Here is a 12,500-nt window from a genome sequence, read left to right on the forward strand (position 1 = left end):
CACACCTTGTGGAGGTCTACAGTCTTGTTCCTGATGGTTCTCTCAGCTCCCTTGAGATCATGAACACACCTTGTGGAGGTCTACGGTCTTGTTCCTGATGGTTCTCTCAGCTCCCTTGAGATCATGAACACACCTTGTGCAGGTCTACGGTCTTGTTCCTGACGTCCTTTGACAGAACTTCGGTCTTGCTCATCTTAACGGAGAGGTGTGGACAGAGGAGACCGATTCTGTGACCAGTGTCTTTTATACACATAACGAGGTGAGATCAGGAGAACTTTCCAGACTAAAAGGGACCAAACTAACGTGTGCAGAACCGGTGTGTGTGTGAGGGTCAGAATTCTTGCTTGTTTGGTAGGAGATCAAATACTTTCTCAAATCAAACACATAAATTTATATCCCTTCTTTAAAGTCATTTTTGTGTTGATATAAAAGTTTAAACCGTTCATCTTTTTTGTAAAAGAGTAAACTTACAAAATCAGCAGGGGATCAAAATTATTCCCCCCCCCGCTGTACTTAGGCAGAGCTGTCTTTTTATTTATTTATTTACTTTTTTTTTTTAATTGCATTTATGGCCCCAGAAAACACACTCAGATTGGGGGGGTGGGGGGGGTTAGGGACACATGCAGAGCCGTGCAGTCTGGATGTTTCTCTCAGAACCTAATGAACAACGAGAACCTCCAACCTTCAGATTTCTCACTCTGCTCTTCCTGCGCCCTGCCCTCCTCTGGAGAGCATGAGGAGAAGAAAAAAAGAACAGAAAACACACACACGTGGTGATGGAGATGAGAACACGGACAACAACGGGAAAGAACAAGGGGTTAAAGATGAAGGGAAAACTGCAGTAAAAAACAAAAAGAAATAAATGAAATCAAAATAAAAATTTGGGGGTAGAAGATGAAAAGTGGTCTCACACACACAGTCTCAGTCTTTAGCACACACACACACAGTCTCAATCTTTAACACACACACACACACACAGTCTCAGTCTTTAGACACACACACACACAGACAGTCTCTCTGTCACACAGTCTCAATCTTTAGCACACACACAGTCTCAGTTTTTAGTGCACACACACAGACAGTCTCTCACGCACAGTCCCAGTCTTTGTGCGCGAGAGACTGTGTGTGCACTAAAGACTGAGATTGTGTGTGTGTGCGCGAGAGACTGTGTGTGTGCACACTACCCACACACACACACACAGTCTCAGTCTCAGTCTTTAGGGCACACACACACACAGACAGTCTCTCACACACAGTCTCAGTCTTTAGAGCACACACAGTCTCAATCTTTAGAGCACACACAGAGTCTCTCACACAGTCACAGTCTCTCGTGCACACACACACAGACAGTCTCTCTCTCACACAGTCTCAGTCTTTAGGGCACACACACACTCAGTCTTTAGGGCACACACACACTCAGTCTTTAGGGCACACACACACTCAGTCTTTAGGGCACACACACACTCAGTCTTTAGGGCACACACACACTCAGTCTTTAGGGCACACACACACTCAGTCTTTAGGGCACACACACACTCAGTCTTTAGGGCGCGCACACACTCAGTCTTTAGGGCGCGCACACACTCAGTCTTTAGGGCGCGCACACACTCAGTCTTTAGGGCGCGCACACACACACACACACACACACACACAGTCTCACACACACAGTCTCAGTCTTTTAGGGCACACACACACTCAGTCTTTAGGGCACACACACACTCAGTCTTTAGGGCACACACACACACTCAGTCTTTAGGGCACACACACACTCAGTCTTTAGGGCACACACACACTCAGTCTTTAGGGCGCGCACACACACACACACACACAGTCTTTAGGACACACACACAGTCTCACACACACACAGTCTCAGTCTTTTAGGGCACGCACACACACACAGACACACACACACACAGACACACACACACACACAGTCTCTCACAGATGCGCACAGTTCTCATTTCTACCAACAATAAGGTCTCAGAGATCATGTACAAAGACAGACACAACACACACTTGACCTACACAGATGTCAGACATGAAAAGACAGAAGGGGTGAGAAAAAAAGGCACCACATAAAAGGTCATGACCCTTTGTCTGATCTTACCTCCGCCCCCCTCGCTCTCCTCTTCCTGTTCAGTGTTGGTGTGAGAGCGCAGGAACTCGGCGAAGGCGGCGTGTCGGCCGAGCAGCTCCGTGTACGAGCCTGCCTCCGTGATCTGTCCATCCTCCATCACCAGGATGAGGTCGACCTGAGGCAGGAAGCTGAGGCCGTGGGTCACCAGCACACGCGTCTGAGACGAACAGAACCGACAGCAGGGTCGTGGATCGCACCACTCGCTCAGGACATTTACTCCTACAGCTAAACGTTAGTACACAGAATTCTGACCATTTTGTTCCCTGATCGTCCTGCGTTTGGCGGCTCGGCTGGTTTACCTTTAGTCTCGTTCATTTCACTTCCTTCTTAGTTACTTATTTTATTTGCAGTAAATAAATATAGTAAAAAATTACACTTTAAATTGACAAAGTCTGAAGTGCAGAGAGGAACCTCACGTGTCCCTGCAGTAGACCATGAGGCCCGATGACCTTCTCGAAGATGTGTTTCCCGACGTGAGCGTCGACGGCGGACAGGGGATCGTCCATAAAATACACAGAGCAATCACAATACACCGCTCGAGCCAAACTGACACGCTGCTTCTGTCCTCCTGATAAATTCACTCCCTACACACACACACACACACGAGATCATCAGGCAAAAATTACGATTACAAAGCACACACGCTTTTTTTTTTTTGCACCTGTTAAATTGACCTTCAGAATTCTCCTTCGACACGTATAAATGACAGGAAGTTTAAAATCGGCGAACACGTCTGTACCTTCTCTCCGATCTCTGTGTCGTCTCCTCCGGGAAGGATCTCCAGGTCTGGGAGGAGAGCGCAGGCCTCCAGCACTCTCTGATAGGAGCTTTCCTTCATCTGCTGCCCGAACACGATGTTCTCCTTCAGTGTGGCGTTCTGGATCCACGCCTGCTGGGGCACGTACGCCACCGAACCCTGAGCGGCACATTAACCGAAAACCCTTCTAACGTTCATACACTGTACACTAGAGCACACAGGACACGGTTCTGTCCTAAACGACGTCCTACATGCTACAACTTTACACTATGACGTTTATAAGTAAGGAAATGTTCATCGTTCGTTTATAAAAGACGTTCCAACGTCAGTGGTTTTAAGAAGTAAAGCTGTATTGAAATTGTGTTTATCTTTTTTATATATTAATACATTAATTATCATACGCGATAAAGTGCCCTGTATCGCAGTTGTTCCATATTGTTAACTGTATCTATAAACAGATCAGCGATAACGTACGTGTGTGTGTGTGTGTGTGTGTGTGTTTACCTTGACTGACACCGAGCCCTCCTGTTTGTGCATTTCTCCCAAAAGAGCAGAGAGCAGGGAGGATTTTCCCGAACCGACCTGACCTACTACAGCAACAAGCGCTCCTTCAGGTATACACACATTAATCCTGTGTGTGTGTGGGGGGGACAATAAATAAGTGTTAAACACATTTTAATTAAATAGGAGCAGAGTCAGAGGAAATGATGCAAATAATAGAGAGAGAGAGAGAGAGAGAGAGAGATAGAAAGTGTGAGTGTGTGAGAGAGAGAGATTAGTGTGTGAGAGAGAGACAGATTAGTGTGTGAGAGAGAGACAGATTAGTGTGTGACAGTGTGTGAGAGAGAGAGAAAGTGTGAGTGTGTGAGAGAGTGAGAGATTAGTGTGTGAGAGAGAGAGAGATTAGTGTGTGAGAGAGAGAAAGAGAGAGAGACAGATTAGTGTGTCACAGTGTGTGAGAGTGTGTGTGAGAGAGAGAGAAAGAGACAGATTAGTGTGTGAGAGAGAGAGACAGAAAGAGACAGATTAGTGTGTGAGAGAGAGAGAGAGAGAGAGAGAGAGATAGAGAGAGAGATTAGTGTGTGAGTGTGTGAGAGAGAGAAAGTGTGTGTGTGAGAGAGAGTGAGAAAGAGACAGATTAGTGTGTGAGAGAGTGTGTGAGAGAGAAAGTGTGTAAGAGTGTATGAGAGAGAGAGAGAGTGACTGTGTGTGTGTGAGAGAGAGAGAAAGAGAGAGACAGATTAGTGTGTGTGTGTGTGTGTGTGTGTGTGTGTGTGTGTGTGTGTGTGTGTGTGTGTGTGAGAGAGAGAGAGATTAGTGCGTGAGAGAAAAATGTAGAAAAAAGTAAAGGAACTCCATCATCATCATCATCATCATCATCAGCTGGCTGTCAAGCTGTTTAATATTTAATTACATTTAAACCATTTTCAATTTCAAAACTTTTTGCTCCTGATTTATTCATTTATTAAGAAGATTTAAAGTTTTATTTAAAAGTCGATTGAAATAAATGGCTTTGTAATATTTGCATTTTGTCAGAATTTTTTTTTTAATTATTTTTTGTTGATTTAACGACGAAATTAAATATTAATTAATAAAAAAACCTAAGTAACATTTCCCATCAAGCCTGCGTCGTTTATTTATTATAACTGAACTTAATTAGTTGTCACGGCTTTAAATAGTCTGATAATGATCAAAGAGCTGCATTAATTTACTATAAAAGTTAAATGTATAATAAAATATTAAAATAAAGCAGTTATAAAGATTCTGATTACAGGCTTCACAGTAATTGTTACTTTAAATTCGATACGGTGATAAAACGGTACGTCGGTAAAAGAAATTTTTTTTTTTTTTTTAAATTAATAAATAAAATATGCTCAGAATCAGTAAATCTTGGAAGTGGAATTCAGTCCCAGTGTACCGGTGTATTTTAAACGTTGGGTTTTAATAGTTTAACATGGTCACGTGTCAGCCAATCAGAAGTGCATAGAGGTCCTACAGTTCCATTATAGTAGATGTCTGAAGACCATACGGTACGGTATCACAGTACAGTGTTGTGGTATTGTATAGTGTCGTGTTGTACAGTCTAGTACAATATTGTAGTGTCGTGTAGCATTGTACAGTGTCGTACAGAGTTGTATAATATTGTACAGTAGGGCTGCAACAAACGATTATTTTGATAATCAATTAATCTAACGATTATTAGAACGCTTAATCGACTAATCATCGATTATTGTCAATGTCATCGACGACTAATCGGTAAGTTTTGAACGATTATTCAGCTTTTTCAATTAGTTAAAACGTTGAGTTATACGTCTTCTAACTATAATATAAAAAAAGAAAATCACTTCAGCTTTTGAAATGGTTGTTTGAATGAACTTTGAGCCAATTAAACAGGTCATTCTCTTTTTAAGCACTGTTTAAATATTCTGTTATCTTTTAATTAAAAAAAAAATACATTTTACACAAATGAATCAGCTGCATTACAGACAAATAAAATATATACATATGTTTGAATGTAAACATCTCTTGGCAGCAGTATTAAGAGCTTCATTTGTAAAACAAGTGTTCAGTTTAATGAAAAGCAGTATGTAACAGTGTCCTTTCTGCACTGGCGTTTTTTTTGGATTTTCAAATAAGTGCTGAATTAAAATGAAGAAAGCTCAGCCTCCTCTTGTGCCAGGAGGTTTCCTTTTCATGTGCTCGAGCATGCACGTTGTGCTTCCATGAAACGCAAGTTCTGCCTTGCATGTATTGCACACAACTGCATTTTTGGTTGGAAGTTTTGTAAAACTTTCCCACACCTTGCTTGTTCGCATTCGCTTGCACTCCGTCATAATTTTCGCTTCTTTTAAAAGTTCTCTTCTACCGCATTTGTTAGGGCTGCATTACACTCTAGCGCTACAGCGCCGTACCGGTCAAATCGTGATATCGCAAGCCCTTACATTAGGACACGAGAGAACACCTTACATTAGGACACGTGAGAACAAACGACTACTCAACATCAAAGATATTTGTCGACAATTTTTTTATCGTCGACGTTGTCGACAATGTCGACTAATCGTTTCAGCCCTATGTCGTATAGTGTCGTAGTGTGTTGTACAGTGTCGTATAGTGTTGTTCAGTGTCGTATTGTATTGTACATTGTCGTGACGTATTGCACATTGTCGTGTCGTGTAATATAAATAGTTATAATTACCAGATTACAGGAACTTAATAGAGTACAGAATGGCAAAGTGCTGTATAAAATGGCACAATTGAACAGCATCACTGATTTAACAGCCTGGGACTGAAAACCACTGGATTCCCTTTTTTAATATTACATTTATTTGATTTCATTTTTCATCTCAAATCTGAAGTCTCAAAGACTATTTATCTGAAAAAGAAAAACTTTTCATTTTATTTATCTGGCCTGTTCATATTATTTGCGTTTTTGAGCATGCAGGTGTACTTGCCGATAAAATCCTCAGACAGATGAAGATCTCTATGCTACATCGGTGTCAAAAAATGGTTTAAGATCAGTGCATGTTTAATATCATGACAGAACAGGGCATGTTTAGTGTATTAAATACTATAGAGTGTTACGGCTCTACAGGTTTCATGCATTTTCTCTGAAGTGAAAGGTTTTAATGAACAGAGCGACACCACAGATACACAGTTACCTCTTTAAAGCAGGAGGGTCGTCTTTAGACCAGCTGAAAGTTCCGTCCACGATCCTGATGCTTTCGGGTGCTGAATGAATGAAACAAAAATGAACAGCAATAAATCAGTGGTGGACATCAAAACCACCACCAACGCAGCCACCTACACATTCGCCATATGCATCCTGCCTTTGAAATCCTACAACTCCTTTAGAACATGGAAACTCATTCATTAGATTAAGGAAAAAAAAGGCTTTTAGACATGAATGAGAGCCATTAAACAGTCAAGCATTAAAACTTTAAAAGTGTGCAGAAAGATGCAAACTTAGGAGCTCATGGTGATTTAGACTCAAGTGTAGCCCCAAGCGTCGTGGGACGATTTGGATTTAAGCATGCATGCAAAAACAAGAATTAATAGCGCTTGATGATTCAGAATCTCAAGCGAGTATGGCGATTCAGAATCAAGCGAGTAATGCGATTCAGAATCAAGCGAGTATGGCGATTCAGAATCAAGCGAGTATGGCGATTCAGAATCAAGCGAGTATGGCGATTCAGAATCAAGCGAGTATGGCGATTCAGAATCAAGCGAGTATGGCGATTCACAATCAAGCTGAGTATGGCGATTCACAATCAAGCGAGTATGGCGCTTCACAATCAAGCGAGTATGGCGCTTCACAATCAAGCGAGTATGGCGCTTCACAATCAAGCGAGTATGGCGCTTCACAATCAAGCGAGTATGGCGCTTCACAATCAAGCGAGTATGGCGCTTCACAATCAAGCGAGTATGGCGCTTCAGAATCAAGCGAGTATGGCGATTCAGAATCAAGCGAGTATGGCAATTCAGAATCAAGCGAGTATGGCGATTCACAATCAAGCGAGTATGGCGATTCAGAATCAAGCGAGTATGGCGATTCAGAATCAAGCGAGTATGGCGATTCAGAATCAAGCGAGTATGGCGATTCACAATCAAGCTGAGTATGGCGATTCACAATCAAGCTGAGTATGGCGATTCACAATCAAGCGAGTATGGCGATTCAGAATCAAGCGAGTATGGCGATTCAGAATCAAGCGAGTATGGCGATTCAGAATCAAGCGAGTATGGCGATTCAGAATCAAGCGAGTATGGCGATTCAGAATCAAGCGAGTATGGCGATTCAGAATCAAGCGAGTATGGCGATTCACAATCAAGCGAGTATGGCGATTCACAATCAAGCGAGTATGGCGATTCACAATCAAGCGAGTATGGCGATTCAGAATCAAGCGAGTATGGCGATTCAGAATCAAGCGAGTATGGCGATTCAGAATCAAGCGAGTATGGCGATTCAGAATCAAGCGAGTATGGCGATTCACAATCAAGCGAGTATGGCGATTCACAATCAAGCTGAGTATGGCGATTCACAATCAAGCGAGTATGGCGATTCACAATCAAGCGAGTATGGCGCTTCACAATCAAGCGAGTATGGCGCTTCACAATCAAGCGAGTATGGCGCTTCACAATCAAGCGAGTATGGCGCTTCACAATCAAGCGAGTATGGCGATTCACAATCAAGCGAGTATGGCGATTCACAATCAAGCGAGTATGGCGCTTCACAATCAAGCGAGTATGGCGCTTCACAATCAAGCGAGTATGGCGATTCACAATCAAGCGAGTATGGCGATTCACAATCAAGCGAGTATGGCGATTCACAATCAAAAAAAAGTATGGCGATTCACAATCATCCAGGCAAAATTGATCCGGTTCAAATGTTTACTGCAACGATTTGGATTCAAGCGAATGCAATGATTCAGATGCAAACCTTTGAGTTGGTTCAGATTCAAAAGTTTGACTCTTACTAATCGAACTCTCACTTTAGTCTCTCAAACATTCAGATTCAGATTGAACAGTAAGAACACTTGATTTGAATGACAGAATAAACCAAAGGCTTTTAAATGATTCTTTTAAAACGACTCGCATTCAAACAATTGGGATGATAAGAATTCAAGCGTGTGATAAAAGATAAAGGTCTCGTCTCATTTCGCAGTCAAACGTGAGTGAAGATTCGGATGGATGGGCCAGTAAGTGCTCTGCTTACAGCCAGTAACTGCTCTGCGATCCACACTGTCCTCTTCCAGTTCCTCATGAGAAAGAAATGCACGCAGACGCTTCATTGAAACACTCGCCTGCAGAGAGAGAGAGAGAGAGAGAGAGGGAGAGAGAGAGAGAGAGAGATTTATCACTATCCCACTATGTTAATCCATAAAGTTGTGTAAAAACGAACTGAAGAAACTGCCATCAACCACTTAAGACACAAATCCTGACAAATGCACAGCTGATCTAAAGTATTTAACTGCTTAAAGTATTGGCACCCTTCAGAATTAAATCATCATGCTGTCATTTAGATAACTCTTTACTACACACGTCACAATAATAATGAATGAGACGAGGTTTTAACGCTTCGTTGCGCTTTCAGACCTGCACCATGCTGCTGATGACCATGGGGAGCATGTTCAGAGGAAAACGCAGGATGTTAAAGAGCGCGAGCGACACGAAGGCCTTCTGCGCGTCCAGAATGTTGTTCTCGTCCACGAGCACGTACACGGCGAACGTCGACAGCGCCACCTAGCGGAAGGAAACGCGAAGTACGAGACACGATGAAGCGCACGAGGATCGTATTAAAAGTGTGCTATAACGACGGAACGTCTCTGTATCCTCACCAGGAATGGAGCGCACACCCAGGTGAAGGTGGAGACGGCGGCGAGGTACGCGGCCTTCTTCAGCACGCGCAGTTCGCTCTCTCTGATCTGAGACACCTTGTCTTTGAAGGCCAGCTCCCACGCGTACAGCTTCAGCACCTTGATGCCGTTCAGCACCTCGTTCATCAGCTTTATCCTGTTGTCTTTGCTCTTCATCTGTGCAACCTGCAGAAAAGAAATAAGAAGGAGATTAAAAATCATGTCAACATTCATCCTTTCCCAAATACGCCTAAAGGACGTAGGACACTTCGAAAGCTAAACATTTATAAACAAAAGGAGAGGATCCAATCATCACTCATCTATTTCTTACAAAACCTTTCAGTCTATCCATCTGTTCTCCTTTTAATCTATCGATCAATCCATCTTTCACTTAGTCTGTCTACAGATCCATCCATTCGGCCGTGTGTCCATCTGTTCATCTTCTTATCCACCCAAGTATCCATCCATCCATGTACACGTTCTCTCATTTGTTCATGCCTTTCTAAGATCACCTCATCCATCCACCAATACATTCATACATCTATGTATCCATCCATCCATCCATCCATCCATCCATCCATACACTCATCAAGGTTTTTTTTTTACCTGGTAGGTTTTGGTTTTCATGGCTATAACTGCGTTTACTGGAACCATCAGCACCATCACGGCAACGCCAGCCAGCACTGATGGGCCCAGATTCTGCAGAGAAAAAAACAAAAAAAACAAACATATATTCATTCGTTCGATTGATAACATTTGTGATAAAGACACGACCAACATCAAAGTTCTTCTTCACGCCTGCTTTAAACGTGCCGAGCGAAAAACGTAACCCGCGTCTCACCTGCCACAGGAAGTAAAGCGCCAGGACGACCTGTAGAGGCGCGGACCAGATCATGTTAATGTACGTGATCAGGTCCATGAAGCGCTGTGCGTCTACAGACATAAGGTTTACGATTTCTCCCACCGTAGAGGTGCGCCGAGCGGCATTCGTAATCACCAGAGCCTAAAAAAAAAAAAAACACACGAGAAAGAAAGAGACAAAGGCTACATTATAAAATTTGAATCATTATTATGTATAAAAACAAAACAGGCGAAACACTGAAGTATAATAATCATTTTTAAATCATTAATTAAATTAATAAAATGTTTTTGTTGCATGATCATCACCTACTATGACCTACATTTTATTTGATCGTTTTTACTCTTTTTTTCCTCTCCATCATACGGCTCAATCGTAATAAAATGTAGTACAGGTCTCATCATACAAATACCTTGGTGTCTTTTTTGATGACTCACTAACATGGCAGATACATGTGGATAATCTTTGTAGTAAGATTCAACAAAGATCGCATTTTTTACGTCGTCTGAGAGTCCATGGGGTTTGACCAAAAATTTATGGTCATCTTTTACCAGGCAGTAATTGAGAGTTTAATCAGATACTGTATCACAGTATGGTTTGGGAATCTATCTGTGCAGTCGAGATCAAAGCTGATACGAATGATACGTACTGCTTGGAAAATTATAGGAGTGAAAGAATTGACACCATTGCAAACTATGTACGAACATGCCACTGTAAGACACTAATGTCACGAACATGCCACTGTAAGACACTAATGTCATGAACATGCCACTGTAAGACACTAATGTCATGAACATGCCACTGTAAGACACTAATGTCATGAACATGCCACTGTAAGACACTAATGTCATGAACATGCCACTGTAAGACACTAATGTCATGAACATGCCACTGTAAGACACTAATGTCACGAACATGCCACTGTAAGACACTAATGTCATGAACATGCCACTGTAAGACACTAATGTCACGAACATGCCACTGTAAGACACTAATGTCACGAACATGCCACTGTAAGACACTAATGTCACGAACATGCCACTGTAAGACACTAATGTCACGAACATGCCACTGTAAGACACTAATGTCACGAACATGCCACTGTAAGACACTAATGTCACGAACATGCCACTGTAAGACACTAATGTCATGAACATGCCACTGTAAGACACTAATGTCATGAACATGCCACTGTAAGACACTAATGTCACGAACATGCCACTGTAAGACACTAATGTCATGAACATGCCACTGTAAGACACTAATGTCACGAACATGCCACTGTAAGACACTAATGTCACGAACATGCCACTGTAAGACACTAATGTCATGAACATGCCACTGTAAGACACTAATGTCATGAACATGCCACTGTAAGACACTAATGTCATGGCCATGCCACTGTAAGACACTAATGTCATGAACATGCCACTGTAAGACACTAATGTCATGAACATGCCACTGTAAGACACTAATGTCACGAACATGCCACTGTAAGACACTAATGTCACGAACATGCCACTGTAAGACACTAATGTCATGAACATGCCACTGTAAGACACGCTGAGAGGATTGTCTGTGATTTATCCCATGTTTTGAATACGGAGTATGAGTTGTTGCCTTCTGGCAGGAGGTTGTGTTCCTCGCTGCTGATTAAATAGATTTAAAAACTCTTATCCCAGTGTCGGTGAAGTTGTTAAATAGGGGAAGGACATAGTTGCTATTTTATATATTCAATATCTTGTGAATTGTATCGGTCTAAATGTGTGTACTGTAAGATTGCAGCATGGGTGATGGCCCAAGACAAATTTCCCTACTGGGGACAATAAAAAAAAAAAAAAAAAAAATTTACCTTACCTTAAACAATTAGAACATTAAATTAAACCTAAAACATTTAAAATTCCATTTTTCTGTAATGAAGTTTACAAATATATTGTATGTATTATATACACTGTACAACGTTTAAAAAAATAAAGAAAGAAAGAAATAAAACTGTAAAAAAATCGTTTCTACCCAGACGACTGGAAAAAGGTTGTGAAAATCAGACGGTTCGTCCGTCAGTGTGTATGTAAGCAGGCCCTGAGCTCACCTTCCTGTACACGGCGCCCACGATGGCCGTACGCAGCCTCATTCCCGACACGAAACACACGTGGAAGTATCTCTGCAGGATGAGCGTCTGGGCGCAGGTGCACAAGAACAGCAGCGCCGTGTAGAAGTAGCCGTGCCAGAAGGGGGCGCTGGAGTCGTTCACAAACTGGATCAACAGCCTGATGAGAGAGCAGGTCGGTCGGAGGACAGATCTTTATTTTAAACTTTTATTGTTTATTGAGCCGATAGAACATGACGGAACACGCAGGAGATCAACGAGCAGACACTCGACATAAAGACAGAAGAATA

The 12,500-nt window shown here is 42.2% G+C and overlaps 1 protein-coding gene across 4 annotated transcripts in view; it reads right to left on the reverse strand.

Annotated features, from left to right (window-relative positions):
* The window catches only part of abcc1 (ATP-binding cassette, sub-family C (CFTR/MRP), member 1), a 38,616-nt gene that overhangs the window by 11,903 nt on the left and 14,213 nt on the right, over positions 1-12,500 (reverse strand). For 2 of the 4 annotated variants that reach the window (XM_060892493.1, XM_060892492.1), the window contains exons 9-20: positions 12,193-12,370; positions 10,086-10,247; positions 9,851-9,943; positions 9,227-9,430; positions 8,985-9,131; positions 8,605-8,692; positions 6,554-6,623; positions 3,399-3,525; positions 2,877-3,053; positions 2,554-2,721; positions 2,108-2,294; positions 683-724 (exon numbers count right to left, since the gene is read on the reverse strand). In XM_060892493.1, the coding sequence (XP_060748476.1) occupies positions 683-724; positions 2,108-2,294; positions 2,554-2,721; positions 2,877-3,053; positions 3,399-3,525; positions 6,554-6,623; positions 8,605-8,692; positions 8,985-9,131; positions 9,227-9,430; positions 9,851-9,943; positions 10,086-10,247; positions 12,193-12,370 (1,643 nt within the window). The remainder of the gene's footprint in view (positions 1-682; positions 725-2,107; positions 2,295-2,553; positions 2,722-2,876; positions 3,054-3,398; positions 3,526-6,553; positions 6,624-8,604; positions 8,693-8,984; positions 9,132-9,226; positions 9,431-9,850; positions 9,944-10,085; positions 10,248-12,192; positions 12,371-12,500) is intronic. The other 2 variants (XM_060892495.1, XM_060892494.1) reach the window with 1 other exon arrangement.

Source organism: Tachysurus vachellii, chromosome 18 (assembly GCF_030014155.1).
Source record: "Tachysurus vachellii isolate PV-2020 chromosome 18, HZAU_Pvac_v1, whole genome shotgun sequence".
NCBI lineage: Eukaryota > Metazoa > Chordata > Actinopteri > Siluriformes > Bagridae > Tachysurus > Tachysurus vachellii.